General features: G+C 42.3%; 1 protein-coding gene across 4 annotated transcripts; it reads right to left on the reverse strand.

The window, feature by feature from the left end:
* Positions 1-32: 32 nt before the first annotated feature.
* sytl2b (synaptotagmin-like 2b) lies at positions 33-17,938 on the reverse strand. Of its 4 annotated transcripts, none has more exons than XM_058079842.1 (22): positions 17,807-17,938; positions 16,214-16,281; positions 15,456-15,552; positions 14,150-14,329; positions 12,029-12,189; positions 11,846-11,957; positions 10,322-10,370; positions 10,147-10,240; positions 7,903-8,302; positions 7,596-7,774; positions 5,182-7,182; positions 4,190-4,303; positions 4,064-4,114; positions 3,468-3,559; positions 3,274-3,354; positions 2,969-3,138; positions 1,873-1,975; positions 1,630-1,791; positions 1,303-1,387; positions 1,112-1,214; positions 833-1,038; positions 33-693 (listed from the first exon to the last, which is right to left on the reverse strand). In XM_058079842.1, exons 4-22 carry the CDS (start codon positions 14,248-14,250, stop codon positions 545-547), a joined length of 4,413 nt encoding a protein of 1,470 aa, XP_057935825.1. In that variant the 5' UTR covers positions 14,251-14,329; positions 15,456-15,552; positions 16,214-16,281; positions 17,807-17,938; the 3' UTR covers positions 33-544. The 4 variants fall into 4 exon arrangements, with proteins under 4 accessions (XP_057935825.1, XP_057935824.1, XP_057935822.1 ...); XM_058079841.1 differs by having other exon boundaries at positions 15,456-15,689; XM_058079839.1 differs by having other exon boundaries at positions 15,456-15,758.
* Positions 17,939-19,165: the final 1,227 nt, after the last annotated feature.

Genomic DNA, 19,165 nt, shown 5'->3' on the forward strand with positions numbered 1-19,165 from the left:
AAATATTTTTCTTTATTTAAAAAACAGTCACATTTTGTTCATAGTAAGTAGTTTATTCTCCATGCTGTTTATCGCTTCTCAAAGTCATGTGTAATTATTTGATTCCAACTTTGGAATCAACATATAGACAAACAAAACAATTAAACTATCCCCAAAATAAAACCAGCAATACAGTTTTTTTTACTCTGCAACCACTCTTCTCCTCTGGTGAGGTTAAGAAGAGAAATGGACCACATAAGAAGAGAATCTTCTGGAATCATTTGGAATGAACCACAGTGACTTACACTAGGTGGCCCTGACGGCCAGCAGGGGGAGCCAGAGAGCAGAAAGAGGAATGAATATTGAGTGTATTGCTGGACTGGGGAAAAAAAACAACCTGACATTGTAGCAACTTTGGCAAGGACATTTAGTCCCAGGCCATTGGTTGGTTGTTCACGTAGCAGAGCAATGGTCAGTGTGTATGTTTGTAGTATGTTAAAGATGCTTATTATAATGTTTCTGCTCTTGTTGCTAAGGCGGTATGACTAGCGTGATATACTTTTAATCATCTCAAGGCAGTTTTGGTGGAGGTCAGGGTTCTCAGGGGCAGCACGTCCTCCGCCCATTCACTGGGAAACGCCGCCATGCGCTCCCACAGCGCCACCTCAGCGGGAGTAGAGTCCATCCAGTCCACGGCCGACCCGTAACTCTGACCTGAAGACAGACAAAGTTCTGGTGACCTTTGCCCTTTAGCGTCCACCATAGTTAGTTCACCTCAAATGTTTAGAACGATGATAGAGTACAACGACTGTGGCGGGATGGAGTGGAAAACAGTATCCAAGTAGTCCGCTACCTGTCCCAGCACCCAGCCTCAGGCCCCCTAGCAGGTTGCTGGCAAGCCGGTCTCGGTCCCAGACGGTGAGCTCCACGCAGGCCTCCACGAGGTCCATCTCTCGGATGCCGTCGTACACCATGGTGTGGTTAAACACGGGCTCCGTCGTTCTCTTCAGCACGCGTGTCTTTTGTCGGCTCTTCTTGCTCGTGTCCGGCAACACGAAGCTTGAAATCACACAAAAAGTTTCGTTCTTAGTACATTAGGTCAACAATCCGCTGTGAAGACTGCTGTGCATACCATTTGACGTATGGGTCGATGCTTGTCCTGACCAAAGGCAGCTTCTTGCATTCTTTCACCCAAATGTGAATCTCTCCCGCCGTTGGACGATCCTTGGCGACCCCTTCAGAGGAGACACCGCCTTTTTAAAGGATTTCTAAACTTTGCCGATGCGTTTTAAACGTATTGTTTGTGTCAAAGAGAATGAAGACCTTCAGTGAAGTGGGCCTTTGGCAGGAAACGGATGGCAAGTCTCATCTCTCCTTGACCACTTGACAGCGGCAGAGGGGGCGGAGTCTAAAAGAACAATCAGGTGGATGTGACATTGTTGCTCGATCAAACTAAACTGCAGTATAACACCATGCAACCTAGTAGAAAGCAGTATTAACCAGAAAAGCCCCCCCCCCATGTTGGGATCACCACCATAAATACGAGTCCTACATCGCTCTCATCAATGTGTTGTAATGGTGGCTTTAAGTGGCTCTATAAGAGGAAATAACTGACGCTTTAGTGTGTGTGTGTGTGTGTGTGTGTCCTACCCTGGCTTTCAGGGCTAAGCAGTTCATCTGGGTGTGGTCAACGTTCCATTTGGAAAGGTCCACGTCCACCTCGCCCAAGAAGCTGTTCCTACCAAATGTGTCGTTATGCCAAACGGAGAGAACCAGCGTCTGCGTCCTGAGATAGTCCATGTTGACTCGATACTGGAGACACAGAAACGTAAATAAACATTAGAATAAACTGTAACATGTGGGAAAGTGTGTGTGTGGCCTCTGTACACTTACCCTGAGGATCTCATTAAAAGTCGGATGAAGTGTCTTCTTCTTCACCGATGTTTTCCTCTTCCCCAGGCGAACCTTGTCCGGCATAAGGTAGCTTTTGACATAACTAGAAAAAACAGCCACACTCAATTAGTTAGGAGATAAAATTCATAAAAAAATAAAATTGTGTTGTGTGCTTCCCAGTGGCATCATTAGGCCTATTTGGGGGGCTTCAGTTGTTCTTAAGCCCCCCTAGATAATTTGATATTTTTATTGATGTTTTTTTTTTTACAAAGAAATTATCTGTCAAATTTCATATAATAGGGCAAAAGCAGGACCTCTAAAATGTTTGTAAGCCCTCCTAAATAATTTGATATTTTTTATTGATTTTTTTTGTTATTGATTTTGTTTTTGTTTATTTTTTATAGATTTTGTTTTTTTTTTTACAAAACAAATCTCTGACAAATTTTATCTAACAGAGCAAAAGCAGGCCCCCCAAAATGTTTGTAAGCCCTCCTCAATAATTTGATAATTTCTTATTGATTTTGGGATTTTTTTTCCAAAAAAATCTCTGACAATTTTCATATAAGACGGCAAAAACAGGCTAATAAGCAAGCTAATAAGCAGGCTAATACTAGCCTACTACTACTACTAGTAGTAGTAGTAACAATCAGAAGAAGAATAATGATGATAGTAATAATAATAGGCTAATTAATAATATAGTAATGATTATTATATCATTGATAACTGTCCACTGGTTTTGCAGTGTAGATTGTGTGTACTTGTGTAAATTGAATGGTGGACAAAAACAATTGAGTATCTCTACTAAATCTGTCCAAAAATGGGAAAGTTATATCCTGGTTCTTGTTCCTTATTTGTTTTTTGAATTTTTTTATTTTTTTGAATGTCTACTACATTCATTCATATCCTGTGTATCTCCAGGGGGCTAAGTTCAGTATGTCTTATGTCTTATTTATGCCTAAAATGTCTTATTTTCTATGATTATCTCTGCTATATTTGGTAATACATCTTATTTCACGTCTCGTTTAATAAACCAAATGACACATCCCATTACTGACAGTACATATAGTAAATTTAAAAAAACAGATCCAACACTCACGGGTCCGAGTGCCCCCTCTTGGGGTTGACGGACGCTAGGTCTCGGCACTCGGCCACAAAGATGTGGAACTCCCCCAGCTTGTTCACATAGTTGATGGAGAACTGGATGTTCCCTTGAACCTCCACGTTGCCAAAGTCGCTGCTGTCCACGGTCGTCACGCTTCCGCTCAACTGCCAGTGGAAGGGAACGCGGTTGCACTCGTCACTCTCGTGGTAATTATGCTTAATTCCAATGATATATTTATTATTGGCAAGCAAGTGGTTAATAAGCGTGTGAGGCGTTCGTGCAGCTGTGAGTTGCCGTACAGACGAGACAGAGGCCATGTCAGAGAAGTCCATTATGTCTCTTCCTTGGAGGAAAACGTCCTCGTAGATGTTGTTGTCATCCTACAACACACAGTACACATGCAGGGGGCGGGTTGGGGGAGTGGGGGGGGTAGGTATGTGCAGCATCATGCTGTGGTCTATGGGACAGTGCATCAAGAGACCTAAATTTGTACCTCCTTCTGCAAGAATGATGGAACCGATTTGCTCATCTTCTTCAGGTTCTCCGGATTGGAGAACAAGGTTGAGGAAGGGAATGGGATGGCCGCTAAGGCAATTCAAAGCACAAGAGGAAAACAATCCAGCATACAGTGGTGTGAAAAAGTTTTGGCCCCCTTCCTGATTTGTTATTTAGGAGCGTTTTTACCACATTTAAATAAAAACTAAATAAAAACAAAAATATAAATATTAGTCAGTGCCACAAAATGTAGTCTTTAGAAGATGACTTTCTTATGGTGGAGTCGTGAACATTGACCTGAACCGAGGCAAATGAAGCCAGCATCCTTGGATGTTGTTGTTGTGGGGTCTTTTGTGACCTCTTGGATAAGTTGTCGCCGCGCTCTGCTCCACGTTTGTGGATAATGGCGCTCACCTTCACAGCTTTAGAACTGGCTTTAGAATTGTTTCCAGACTGAAAGATCTCAATTCATCTCAGTTATGTTTTAACGGTTGTGCTGCCATTGACGAATATTTAAGTTTGTTTGATGATCTGAAACAGGAAGTGGGCACAAGCACTTGTTCATAGTACTGGTCTAAGTATTCGGATTGTTACCATTGCTGGTTCGTCTCATGTCAACATTTGGATCTTGTTGTCGCTCTTGCCCTACCAGAGAAGACGCAAAAGATCATCACAAGTTATTTGATAGAAAGAAAAAAAGGAATCAGAGGTGATGCTCACTTTGGGACGAGGATGCGGTGAGGTCCTCCATACTCTTAGCCAGATGTTTAGGCCGGGCTTCTGCTCGCAGCAACGCTTTCCTCACAGGATTTTGGTCGTCGTCATAATTTCTACCTAAAAATTGATAGAAATACATAAAAGACATAATGGTTGCTGCATCAAGTTATGTTAACATCAACTGTTATGTTGAAATATTATTTTAATGAGATGGGAGAATCTGTGAATGCACTGCTGTTGGTGTGTTAAGGTCAATAAAGTTGCAAAAAATACGGTGTAGCGGCACCATATCACCTTCAAGCACGAGTCTGCATGAACACCAAAATGAGGCACCGATAGTTACTGAGTTTCCCCGTCCGGTTACTACCGTTTACGATGGCAGCGGTGCCATTATAATAGCGAACTTTGGTACACATCCCTCGCTCTAGACCAGTAATGCATGTGCCCTGATTGTTTCACGATGTGATGAATCAACAATCAATTCCACAACAAATAGCGTAAAAAAAGCAAATTGTTAGTATCACTGCTGTGTCAGATGTTAGAACGTTCCTGGCCCACAAACTAAACACGTGCAAAAGAAAAGTGTAGACAAAGACTAAGCTCAGCAAATAAAGATAACACAGACACGGATGTCTGGATACGTCAAGGATACAGTCCAGAATACAAACACAAAGCTGTTAGAGCAATGACTTACTTGTATAACAGTTAATGGGCCGGTCTCTATTGAGATGAATGGTGATGGAACCAACAAATACATTGGTAAAAATATTAATTAATCTGAATAATACTTTGTTTTGAATTGTGTTGAATGTGCGGAATTGACAGTTGATTCCGTCTCCCTTGGGCATCATATTGAGCGATACGATATTGGCATGGAAACAGGAAGAAAAGGACATTCAGAGAGATATTCCCCCATCCCATCAAAAGTCGAACTATTTCCCTGCAGTCTTTCAAAAGGCATCTAGTCAAGTTTACTAAAAATGTTGTCTACTTACGGTTGGACGTTTTCCTCGAGTTGGACCGGGATTCAGATGGTCTGCTTCCAGAAGTCTCTGGATCAGCGTCTGTGCTGTTATTTGTCCACAGATGACGCGGACTCATCTTGGTAGTTCTCTTGAAGTGTCTTTCTCCTGACCCCACAGGGGTGCTGGTCCTCGCAGGCCCACCCAAGGCCTGGGAAACCTCCTCCTTCCGGGTGGAGTTGATGCTCGGTTCATCGACCATCCCCAAGTAGTGGCGGTAGTCTCTGGGAACAAAGGCTCTAGCGAGGGGGGTCTCATTTCCTTCTGAAGCTTGCCTCTTGTACTGATATCCTTTCCTGCTGTGGGAGTGGACAGGGCTGATGTCTATCTTCAGCTGACCAGAACTTGGCTCTGGATCGATGAGCGTGAACATGCTGGTGGCTCGACGCATGGACCCTCCACGACCGCTGGAACGGCTGAAGCTGTCTTTGCGGCTCTTTGGAGAATGAGCCTCCTTCGTCGGAGACGTCGGTGCTTTGGTGGCTTTCTCCTGTCTGCCCACAATCTCCTTGGGTCCTTTTGAGGCACTCGGCTTAGCTACCTGAGGACCGGGAAGGATGTTTGTGGCATCATTGATTAGTCTATGATGAGATGTTTTACCAGGAGATAAGGACTTAGGTTCGGAATTCTGCAAGTCCTGACGTGTACGCTGAATATTCAGTTGTTTAGTGGGGCTTTTGGGTTTGTCAAAATACTTGGAGTCAGTTGTAGCATCATCCCAGAACTCCAGCAAGCTGTTAAAGTGTTCCCGGCTTTTTCCAAGTGTCGGGGACATTTTTTCTAACCTTGGATTCAAATGGTTTCTTTCACAGTCTTCCCCATCGCTGCCTGAATTGTTGCTAACGGCCCTCAAGTCCAACTCCGATTTGGAGAATCTTTTATTCAGTTTTGCACCCCGAGCTGCTTTAGGTCTCCCACCATGGACCACAGGCTTGGTTCTCTCCTGCTCCCAGAAATATTTGAGCTGACTGATCTTCTTTGTGGTGCTTTCTTCCTGGACAGGGTTTTGTCTTTGGGAATGAGGACTGTCAGCTTGGTCATTTGTTTTGGCAGACATGCTTGATGGATCCTTACTGTGTCTCGCCATCAAGTCTTGGCCTGGATGTCTCTGTGTTGTAGTGAACGTCTCAACATTGCTCCCAAGGGTCTTCAAGTCTGCAGGCTGGATTGCTCTCGACAACTTTTCAGAGTCTGGGTCAACAAGTTGAGTGTGGATCAACAATGGCAGGACTTCGTCTGTGGCAGGATCTCTGGACTGGTAACTGGTGTCCACTTGTGGGTATGTTTGGACTGAAGTGAGCCCTTTCGGCTTTGGACTGGATTGCAGAGGTGATTGTGACTGTGGCATTAGGTGCTCGACATGTAACATTTGTACGTCTGAACCCTTCTCTAATGTTAAACTATCAACATGTGGATCGAACTCCTTCGTGCTCTGGTTGTCGCTTAAATATTTCAGCTCATCCTCTCCGTTTCTGGCATAAGTTACCTTTCCGCTGAAGATTCCTGATTCATCCTTTCCTCCTGGGATCGTGGCTGTCATGTTGTTGGGGTATTTGTTGAGGATTTTTTGGTGTGTTTGGCTTTCAGTGTCATTTTTCACGATCCCATCCAAAGCATCCTTTGGCCCCAAATCTTGTTCTTGCACTGACAGCATCTTCGTCTGCTTCTCCTGGATACTTCCACCACTTCCTTCCTCTCTCTTTATTGTCTCAGTTCCCGATGCGTCCATTTCATAGTGTCTTCCAGAGTGACTCTTTGAAACCTCCGTCCCTTCTATGTCATCCAGCCAGTTGATGCTGTCAGTGCTGCGGGTGAACCAGTCCAGCACCTTTGCAATGGAGTCCTCATCATTGCCAGTGGGACTGGAGGTCTGCGTAGTCAACTTGAAAGCATGTTTCTGATGTGATCTCTTTTGGACTTTCTGCTCAGATGACTCGGTGTAGTTGATATCGTATGATATTGGAGGATCGCCACCTAAAATGTAGGAAGTTTTCAGTTACCTATCCACTAAATTCCGACTCCTTCCTGTTGACTTTGGGCGAGAGGCTGGCTCCATCTTGCATATTCTTTAAATGGTGAAGACTGTGGATTGATTTTAATTTAACTCAAGGACCCTCCATCAGGTTCGGGCACCTAGAATGACAGCTGAAAGAGGCCAGCAGATGCCCTGGACTTTGCTTCAGCCTTTGCTACAATTTGGATTGTATGTGCCCTGTGACTGATTGGCGACCAGTCCAGGGTCTCGCCCAAAGCCAACTGGGATGGGCTCCAACTTCCCTAGAACTTCCCCGGAACACACAAGTACCGTTTATTTATAAATGGTAGAAAATGGAGGCCCAAAACACTTGCAATTACAAAAACGTTCAACTTCTTTGTGGTGAACGTACCCACAATACTTCGAGGTAAACTCCACTCTTGTTCCTCCTTTCCTGTCAACACACCGTCTCCAATCTCTGGATGCAGGATGCTTCCAGTGGCGTGATCCGACTGATCTCGTTGGGTTAAATTGATTTTGGTTGTCTGTGCAGTTTCCGTGTTGAGTGATTCGCCGTTTCTTGGGAATGTTCTGAAAGGGTACATATCTTGTAAGGCTGTCCTAGCAACATACTGTACGCTGCTATAAGATCTAACTAGTAGGCGATTTCAGGCCCTCAGAAGCCTGAAGAAGAAGGCTTCTTTGAGGTTTCTACTCACCTGTCAATATTTAGGGAAGATGGCGTTTTGTCTCCCTCCAGACTGGAATGAGACATAACCTGAGACACGGCACACGGGGGCTCCTTGGAGATCCCGTCAGAATGGAGTGGTAGGGCCATCGCCGTAGATTCCATTTTTTGACCCCTCCGATTGGACTGGTTGGAGCTTCCACTTGAGCCCCGGTAGAAGCTCTGCCTCGGGGCGGGGATGATTCCTACTGAGCCCACCTGAGGGTCCAGGGCTACGCCGCTGCTGTCTGACTGGCTGGTGTTCCGCTTTGAGGCAAATGTCCTCCTTTTGGGCACTGGCTTGAATCCTGCAAAGGAGCCGTCTGACGTAGTGGAGGTGGAGGTCTGACTGCTCCCACTTGGTTGTCCATACTTCAGGGAGGAGGCAGGCTCTGAGAGGTCAGTAAAATACCACATTGGTTAACTTACACTTCAGCTGTATTCAACTGATGGCCCGCTGGCCAAATCCGGCCGGCCTGCAACGTGACTTCAAACTTTCAAAAGAAAGAGCAGATAACTCATCTAGGAGATCTTTGCCTTGTGTCTTTTGTAGGCTAAAACCAGCAGAGTGACGCGGTGGCAGAGAGGATTTTTGATGAGCATGACACAGTAGAGCTTTAATCTACTGGGAGAACCTGAGTCAAAGATCCTTTACTGTAGGGTCTGTATTGTTTTTAATGGAATGGGAGATTCTCTCTCTGAATGTCCTGAACTCCTGTTTCGATGCCAAAATAAAGCAATCCAAAGAGGTCTCCACGGACGTCGGCTTCCCAAAGTTCACATCGTGTTTCTGTTGGTCATCAGTATTCATCTTGATGCAGAGAATAAACGGTTCCAACGACCGACTATGACAAGACCTGCTGCACCAGGTTAGTGTGCGGATGTGCAGGGGTCAGCTTTATAGGATGTATGGGATGTATTGGATGTATGGGATATGTGGGATGTATGGGATGTATAGGATGTCTGACTGCTGATACTTAAACACTGCAGCATGTTCATGTCGTACAGCTGCAGTTGTCAATGATACCAACTTAGGACCCACACTTCCAATCATCCTTAAGTCGCACCCCAGTTCCATTCAAGTCCATCCATCCGCTTATTCTATGCTGGAGCCTATCCCAGCTGTCTTCGCGCAAGAGGCGGGGTCCACCCTGGACTGGTGGCCAGCCAATCACAGGGCACATATAGACAAACAACCATTCACACTCACATTAAAATCACCAATTATACCTAGCATGCATGTTCTTGGAATGTGGGAGGAAAGCGGGGTACCCGGAGAACATGCAAACTCCACACAGAGATGCCCAAGCGGAGAATCGAACCCAGGTGTGTGGCGTTCTACTAACTATCAAAGACTGATCCAGATTATGGAATAATTCCAGATCCCATGATGCAGAACATAAATAAATAAGAGACCTTTGGATTTGTCATCATAGGAAGACAGGAAATGAAGCTATGAACATGCAACAGACACCACTATACAGTAGAACCAAGACCCTGGAATCTGGAGTGTGCCAACCGATTTCTTGTAGAAGTATAGCTATGGAACCAGGAACCAGGACCAGAAGAAAACCGCCATATAGAAACTTTCATTGCTGTCATTATGAATCCAACTGCCAATGGTATGTTTCATGGTCAGGTCATGGAAATAAGTCGATAAAATAAGAGTAGCATTATATGTATGGTGTACATCACAATGTGGGGGGAAGTTGTTTTTATTATTTTTTTGTATTATTATTTTTTCAATATTTATTTATTTATATCTTCCAGGGTTTTTTTCTAATATTTTATATAATATTATATAATATAATATATTATACTATAAGTCATTTTATTGAAGTCGTTTTTTTGTCATCTGTTGAAACATGAATACACATAATTACATGTCGAAAGTACATTTGAAAATAATTTTAGGCATTTTAATGATAACCGCATGCGCATAAATAATGCACGAGTAAAATTAAAACATCAAAAAGGCCTTAAAAATGAGATATTTCACTTCTAATTGTACAATTCGTATTTACCAAGGAGGAAGTTGATAACTTGGAAATAAGTCAGACATCAGACATCAGTTGCATTTTCCACATTTGCTTTGACTTGCTTCCTGACTTGCGCTTGGTGACGTCAACGTTTCAAGACAGATAATATATCTATATATATATATATACACAATAAGAATAGGAGTGAAGAAAGAAGGGTTTGCTAGCTGCTTAAAGAGTCTTTCTGTTAGCCTTACCTGTCTCTGGCTCTTGACTCTGTGAGTGGATGTGAGCATCTTCAGTGGGCTCGAAAACATTAAGCGACTCGCTGTTGAAAGGGTTGTGTCTCATCTTGGAGGTAATCACAGCAACAAGTCGGAAATGACGTAGTAACGCCACAAAAACGACCAATTGGGTAACGAGGATGCCTACCGTTCTTGGAGAGCGGCCTGCTGATTTGAAGTCCTCTTCGTCTGCATTACTGCAAGGAAATAGAATATGACATTCGACAGGTGGAAGTTTAGTCAAATATTCATATTTATATATAATATTCAATATTTTCTGTACATTTCCAATAGTTTAAGACTTTCTTCAGTAAAAATGGTTGAATTTGCACATTTCCTAATCAAAAACAGGGCAGAAACCTAAGATGGGGATGCTGCAAACGTCTCTTCTTGGCTTTGTGTGCAAGCCATGCTTACTGTCTGAGTGCACTCAGTTGGACCATGGTGCCTGCCCAGATTGTGTCTGTCCCTGTGTCGCTAATACTGCAGTATAATGCTGCAGTAACATGTATTTATACACCAGGACTTTCTACTGCCTACGTGATGTCTTTCATGTTAAGTGTGACATCATTACTGATGCTAATTGGACTATAAAATAGCCAGGAATGTCTTACGGAAGGTGCTTGCAGTACCCTGCTCATCCTGAAGTGGTAAGTCCATTATGCTGAGTATTGTACTGAAGGAATAAATTGAACTGCCAAAGGGTGGATTATATACTGTATACAGTATACTGTATACAGTATACAAACAATACTTTTTAACAAAAGTGAAGTATTCTTGTGATTGTTGTCCTCTGTCTTGTTACCTGCAGGGACTTGGACTTGAGGGCAAATGTAAAGTCTGCAGGACAGGCATGATCATGTCAAATGCATGGTTGCAGAGTATTTGCACAAGGAAAAACCAAACATTGACTTTGTGTTACAGGAGCATGTTGAAGATGTCTTCAACTTGCCTTGTCTGCCATCCGCCTTAGACCACGAACGCAGATGGAGAGTCCCGACCAACACATTCCTCAACAAATCAACTATATTTATTAAATTAGACAATCAAAAATAGAATCCACAAAACATTTCATGGAATTCCAAGCCCGGAATTAGCCCTGTCGGAGAGGCCACGTCTCATTCAGGGCAATTACTTTGTTAAAGACAAAACATCAACCACGGGAAGCCTGCTGGAACTGACATGTTCCTTGTTGGCACCACCTTTGTTTACACAAGTCACAAGACGACACACACACACCAACACACACACCCAGGCAGTTTGGGAACAAAGCTTGAAGATGAGCAAACATTGTGAGTGTTCATGGAGGTGCGGCAAGATCTCCATGAGGGATGGCCTGCTTCTTGTCTCCTGCTAGTCACTTCCATATGGCTTCCTCCTTCATCGGCTCTAATAAACACTTTATTATTATCACAACTTTATTCTAAGAACTTGACAACTTTTGTAACAAAAAAATTTGATTTTTCTTGAAAAATTATTTTTTTTATTCTGGTGTAATACTATTTTGACTCCTTTTATGCATGGCAAAAACTATTTGGAACATCTGAGCCTGACGGAGGAAATCATAAAGAAGGATTTTGGTCATGTGTGTGTTGGAGGCGTCATAGAAAAGGTTGTAAGGACTGTAAGGACTACATGATGATATAGGACGTCAGGTCAGATAAACGTATACCTTAGCTCCTGCTGTGATGTCACATCTAAATATCTGGCAGGTTTTGGTGGAGCACACAAGTCGGAACTCCGACTGCTGGCTGCTTTGAGTCCTTCACCTCGAAAAGATCCCTCTTTGACAGAAAACACAGATGGCGTATCAAAATGCTTTCTGTTTGCAGACTGAACACACACACACACACACCGAAAGCTCTGGTCTGCTTCATGGAGGCTAGGATGATCTCCGAGCCGTGGATCTTGTCCCTGTGTCTGCGGGACTTGGCCTCGTAGAACCACTCGCCCGTCAGGTACTTAAGCTTGGAGTCTGAGGGCGATGAACCTTCGCTCTGGATGCTCTCCAGTTTCCTGAAGGATACGTGGGAACAACGATGGGAACCACCAATAATACAAGAGGAGACACATTGCTTTTATACGTTTACTATTTGCTTTGCATGAAAGGACAACTTTGCTCTTTGAGCAGGTCGTCCTGAAACCGAAGGGTTGGCGGTTCCATCCTCACTCCCTCCACCCGGTCACTGTCATTGTGTCCTTGGGCAAGGCACTTCACTCACTACTACTGCTGATTACTAAAGAACAGAAAAAGGTTTTGTTTTTGTTTTGCTTTTGTTTCTTATGAAGATGAGCATCTAATCTTTGTAAATGTTGATATAGCCCAAGAACACAATATTCTGTGGGCCTTGGAGTATCAGCCCAAACCCTCCAAAATGTCCGCTACAGAGAGGGACGGCTTTTGACAAAGGCAAGGCGTGGAATGAGTTAAAGATGTTTTTTGATATAATATAATAATATCATGAAAAACAAACATAATGGTGTTTTTTGGAAAATACGGTAGCGGAATAAGTGAGTTAGTTCTTCAGCATGTGGCCCCCACGGCTGCTTGTGTTGCAATTGAATAAGAATCAGCACATGATGCGGCTGTAGAGAGGGGCTAACAACCCTATCAAGGTCAAATCAAATCAACAAAGATGCTTGTCATGTGAGCTTTTATGGGACATCGTCTTAATCCTGTTACAGACGACGCTTGGACACACAGCAGCCTTTCAGTCAACAAGTTGGGCCAAACGCCCCCACTTAGCTGCTGATGAGAGGCACATTGTTTCTACACATTCTTACACAGATCTTCTTCCGAGGATTTCAACCTTTCCTGGAGGAGACTTTCATCCCATTTGGAATAATGTTTGTCTGGTTCTGAATCACAGGATTAAATCTCTTTTGCGAACTTTACCATCATCCACAATCCTTTTCTGTGTGTTCACCTTACATTACCTTACCTTACCTTACCTTACCTTACCTTACCTGGCATTACCTTACCTAACCTTACATTACCTTACCTTACCTTACCTTACCTTGCATTACATTACCTGGCATTACCTTACCTTACCTTTCCTTACATTACCTTACATTACATTACATTACTGCATGAAGTCGTGAAGTCAGCCATGCCGTGCATGACATGAGAGAGTGGAAAAAATGCTCTCCCATTCCATGAGGAAGTGGTACGTTTTTGGCTCCTTAAATTCAGAAAAATTAAATTGGAGGCTAACTGGTTTGATCGCTATTTGAGTAATTTGTTGGCTTGCTAGCTAGCACGATGTGTTGTAAACAATGAATAATAGGAGTGCAAAGGTGACTATAGGGTTGTTATTTCATGTCTACAGAGCTCTAATAATGTTAAAGACCCTCATAAACAGGTTTTCTATGCTCCAACTACAAAAATATTCCATGTAATAACATGGACTCCTATATTGCAGAAATTCATGTATCCTCTATAAAGGAGGGAGGAGTGTCCACTCCAAAGCCTTGAATGCAACTTCAATTACGTGGTGTCTTTGAACGCAAGCCAATCAGATGGGCATTTGATTGGCTCTTTTAAGCTAATATTGGACATTCTTGTGTCACTGCTAAGGCGGTGTCAAGGTCAAATATTTGCTGAATGAAAATGTGCCACTCGTCTGCAGGAAGGTGTGGCATCCTTTCTAAATGACCAACCACCTTCAAATCCTCCCCAACGTGTCCATGACTTCAGGTCTTCTTACCTTCCCAGCCGCCAGGTGCCGATTGTGTTATTCTCTTAGGGGCAGACTGGGTTCATGTTGGCCCAAACTAGTGTGTTACTGTATGTTCTTGTATGTTCTCGTATGTTCCGGTATGTTCCTGCATGTTCTTGTATGTCCCTCTATGTTCTCGTATGTTCCTGTTTGTTCTTGTATGTTCCTCTATGTTCTCGTATGTTCCTGCATGTTCTTGTATGTTCCAGTATATTCCGGTATGTTCCCGTATGTTCTTGTTGTCTTTTTCATCCTACCTGACTCTCTGCTCCTCTGCCTTTTTGAGTTGGGCATCCCTCCTCAGTACCGTCATGATGAGCCCCTGCTCCTCCTCCGTCAAGTAGCTCAGGTCGATCATTGTCGCCCTGCTTCCTCTTCCTGGGAGGGGGCAGGGGGCAGATGTGCAAATACCAGCCCGGGAAACGGGGGCGTCACTCCTGTAAAAGCAAAGAGCGTCACATGTTTTATTTTTTCTTAGGATCACGATCAAGATTTTTCTGTTTTCTTTCACCCGAGGGAAAGTATTTATTTATTATATTTATCTATATTTCTATTTATGTATGTACACAGAATGACTACAAGCTGCCCTGGATGGAGAAGAGTGTCAGGGGTCCTTTGTGACAAAAGAGGAACAGCAAATGTGAAGAGAAATAGATTTTAGTTGGCAGTGAGTAGGATGGACGGGATTAGACAGGAGAGGATGAGAGGTTGGAGGTCAGAGAAGGTCAGAGAGGCCAGATAGAGATGGTTTGGCCAGGTGAGAAGAGCCAAAGATGGGGTTGGTAGATACGCTTAGAGAGAACATGAAGCTGGTAGGACTGACGGGCAGAACGCAGGAGATGAAGAATTCACTCCATTGTATTCATCATTTTGTTCTTATGCTAAAAATTTACTTATAAGAACACAATGTCATTATATTGTATGTCTTTATATGAATATTATTCATGTTTCATTCATTATTTCTTCCTATTGGATGATATGATTTGCTTCATAACAATACTATACATATGTATTATATGAACTATTTCAATGTATTTATTTATTCCTAAATCTTAGAATTTTAAAACTTTTTTGAAGGATAATTGTGATCATCATCATTTGTGATCATCATTACATTTGTGCTAAGACGTGAAAGTAACTTCATCTTTCTGACCCATTTTTAAGCCGTTTTACCTGCTGCAAATATTTACACTCACCTGCAAGAATATTTCAATGCTCGGGTGTCCGTCTTACAAGGAAACATATTCCACCTTACTACTGTACTTATAGCAACAATACAATACAATACAAAAAGGTCACATATGTTATCAAAGTATAAAAACACTGTCCCTCCAACAGGAAGTAAAACAACAAAGCTTTGTACACTTCATTAGGGACACCGTCTGATTAGACGTAACACATAAAATAATATTAAATAAATAATATGTTTATTATTGTAGTGCTGTACAATTGCACCGCATCATAGTGAGAGCTGTTTCTAATACCAATATATTACAAACACCTCTCAGTATGCTCTACACAATAGACATACTATTGGTAGTACATTAGGTACAAAAAACTTACCTCCTCTCCGGGTCTTCGGCTGCTGGGTGCACTGGACTTCCTCAAGTCTGCGTCTTCAAAGAGGGGGGGTGGGACTCTGCAGATGGGTTGAACCAACCTGGACATGTACAGCCAAATGTGCACCCAACCTCCCCAAACAACAAGCGTCTCCTGGATAGACCGTGCACCAGGGTTGCAGTAGCATCTTGCGACCAGCAGGGGTCATCGTTTGGCTCCATTGAGTTTGCTGTTTGGCTAAAGGGAGTGTCCAAACATCAAGATGCACCGCCCGCAACCTGTTTTGCAAGTCATGTCTGCTTCATGCTGCTTTGAATAAAAAGTGAGATAAATAGATCGACGTGTGATTGGTTGACCTTTGAGAAGTTTAAAATTTTTATTTTGATGAAACTATAGCTAATTTTAAATGAATCAATTTTATTTGTAGTTTTTAACGTAATTAAGGTAATTTTCCTACAGCATTTTACAACAAATTATATGCAAATTAGACGTCTCCCGACATCCATGACAGCCAATTGCGACTTTTCTTACTGAAAAGGTGGTAACAGTGTTCAGGTTCATTTATAGTAAGACAAACGTCTTAGAAGCTGCCTATTCACTCTTACTCGGTAGTCTCAGTGTAAAGGCGACTATAAGCATATGTAGGGACTTTAATGTTAAACCCCGTAAACTATGAAAATATGAAATTCTGCTTCGAGGAAATCCACTTCACCTGGAACCAATTAACCGCGATAGAGGAGGAATTACGGTACAGTACTTACATTGTACTTTGCTGCTGTTTGGCCTCCTGGTGAACTTCAGCTGATGACTTCTTCACAGTGTAATCCGGCTGTCATTTGGAACAAATCGCATTCAATGCATGGCAAATTGGACAGTACGTAGCTTCCAATACTGAACATAAAAAGCAACTGAGACATAAACCGTACCCACTTAAATAGGGTATGAATTTAAAAGAGACAACAGCTACTGCTTACACTTTTATTAACAGCACTGTGCATTCCTCCAAATTGATATGAGCTTTAAAACAATGAATAAAGTTAATGGACGCTTCATTTCTAATTGGTTGAACAGCTCCCTCTTGTGGCCAAAATAGCTATGACCTCATCTTGCACACACAAAGGAGGGGGAAAGCTAAACATTTGGTAATGGTTGTTCTCTCTGGGCTGAGCAGCAAATGAAGCTCCTGCAGCGCACACACAACTAAGACACTTTCAAAAACAAAAGGCCTCCGTCTACAAACAATCTCAACACAAATGGCACTGTGCACTTATGAGAATTATCCACATGAGTAAACAAAACCTTTGGACCAAAAAGGAATGTAAAATGAGAAAAACGGCATTCTTTAAACCAGCTCCTTTAGAGTGACAGCATCAGAGCACAATTTGGTATATATGCCTGTGTGCGATTCACTAAACAATAAGAATGACACACTGTCATCACTCCTTTCCGAAGGCAAGCAAGGACGCAAAAGCAGAAATGGATGACACGCCTCTAATAAAACACACATTCTTCATATATGCTGCACCTCGAAGTACCTGGAGGCTAAGCTGTTGTCTGCTCATAGGCGAAAAACAAACAATGTGCAAACTGAAGAAAGAAAAGGCTACATGTGTGACTTCAAAGACTCTTCCTGAGTTATTTCCTCGAACCGGGCCGAATGCTGCTTATGACGGGAGGATGGTTGCACATTTCTACGGGAGCTTTTTGAAAAAACAAAGAATAATAAACACTGCAACAGCTCTCAAGCTGCTTGTATGTTCAAGTATGCTACATTGAATGGCGATACTGTCACTTTAAAGGACCAGAAGACCAAAGTATTCACAAATGTACAGTTAAGGCTTTAACACTTATCATAGCAGCAGTCAAGCTCTTCTGAATTCATTGCAACAATATTTAGATTATTACTAAAAGGGAAATCAATGACAATAGTTGTGTTTTTGTATCTTATCACCGCACTGAGCTGGAGAGCCAACCCTGAACCAGTCAGACGATGGTGTCGCACAAAGACACTAAATTCAAACTAAATTCAGCCACCTTGGGTCAGCGTAGAACGAAGAGCCGGTCTGTATGGTAGTCAACATTTCATTCATTCATTCATTCATTCATTCATTGAAACATGATCACACGCACTCAAATGCAACATAATACAAGTTAACATTGGGAAACTAAAGTACCAAAGCACTGTTAATCAGCTCTTTCTTTCCACAAGCTCCAAATGATTCACAACCTTGAACTGGCTTATATATAGCTGCAAATGACACACAAAAAGTGGTAAACACTTTATGACAAAGCTATTTTAGATATGAATGCCATTTTCACACATCATGCCAGTTACGACAGCGCCATTTTGTTACCTGCTTGTGTCATCAGTTTAGCTTTTATCGAGGCTTGTGGCTAGGAAGTAATTTCAACAACAAGTCATTTGGAGTTATTTTGGTATTAATCATTTGTCTCCCAGATACATTTACAAGGAGGAACAGTGGGACCCCGGCTAGCAAGATTTCACTTAACGTCGCAAATTTACACCCGAATTTAGCCTGTTTACATTTTGCGGTTAGCATAGAATTGATAGTGTCTACAACGTTTCACAGGCATAAAATAATTCGCGTAAAACTATAAAAACATGTATTTTATAGTTTTACATGCATTTAACAGTTCTAAAAGCGCTTAAATGATGAATGAAAGGGATAAATCGACATTGAAGGTTGCATTCAGACGTGATTGTGTACTCAAAGATACATGTGGCAGCGAGACAATACAGACATCGTCTTCCTGTTCTGTCGTTTTTCATCTTCTGGCACTTGAAACTTTTTGCGTCTCCGTTTTGGGTTATTGTTATTGATGTGAGAAACACTATTGAATTAAAGAACACACGGCAAAACGGGAAGGTGCTGTCTGTGTGGTGTCCCGCTGCCACATATCGTCTTCGGAAGTCACGTCAAGAAGCACGTCGTCAGTGAAGGTACAAGTAACCTTAAATGTTTATTTATCCCTTTCATTTATCATTTATATGCACGTTTAATTGTTTACTGCATGTACAACTATAAAAACGTATTTTGGCCTCCAGGAACGGTTATATGCTTTTTAAAGTAAATTTATATTTGCATGATTAATCCATGCATACGTCTACAATATATATCTAATCCCCGGTGTAACCGTGTACCACTAGATGGAGCCTTTGTGACAACTTCAGGTGAAACGCAGCAGCTTGTGAAAAATAAGTTTGGTTTTGATTGATATTCTATGGGTGGGGGGTGGGGAGGGAGCAATCCAGACCTTCTAATAAACAATTTGAAGAGTGTATCATGGACATTTTTGTCAAAATGCAAAAATAAATAGTAAAAAAGTTAAGCAACTTCATCTTTTGCCACTTTTGGGTCTCATTTCCAACCATTCCATACAAAAAAATCACTTTTAAATCACTTAAAATTTGACTATGAATCATTTTGGCCTTAATTGTTCATTCACACACACACACACACACACGTGTCTATCCCATCAACCCTCAGGTCTGTGTACCAAGAGCGACCCTGCAAGCGGACATGGTTTCACTTACAGACCGTATATATTACATACATTTAATATACATTTACCCATATATTAAACTTTCATATAGACACACCTTTTATTGGTGAGGCGGTGGTTACAGTTTTCAGGAAGGGGCTTCCAAAATGTAACCTTGTCCTCAGGTCTGTGAGATGCTCCTTAAAAAA

Source organism: Doryrhamphus excisus, chromosome 8 (assembly GCF_030265055.1).
Source record: "Doryrhamphus excisus isolate RoL2022-K1 chromosome 8, RoL_Dexc_1.0, whole genome shotgun sequence".
Lineage (NCBI taxonomy): Eukaryota > Metazoa > Chordata > Actinopteri > Syngnathiformes > Syngnathidae > Doryrhamphus > Doryrhamphus excisus.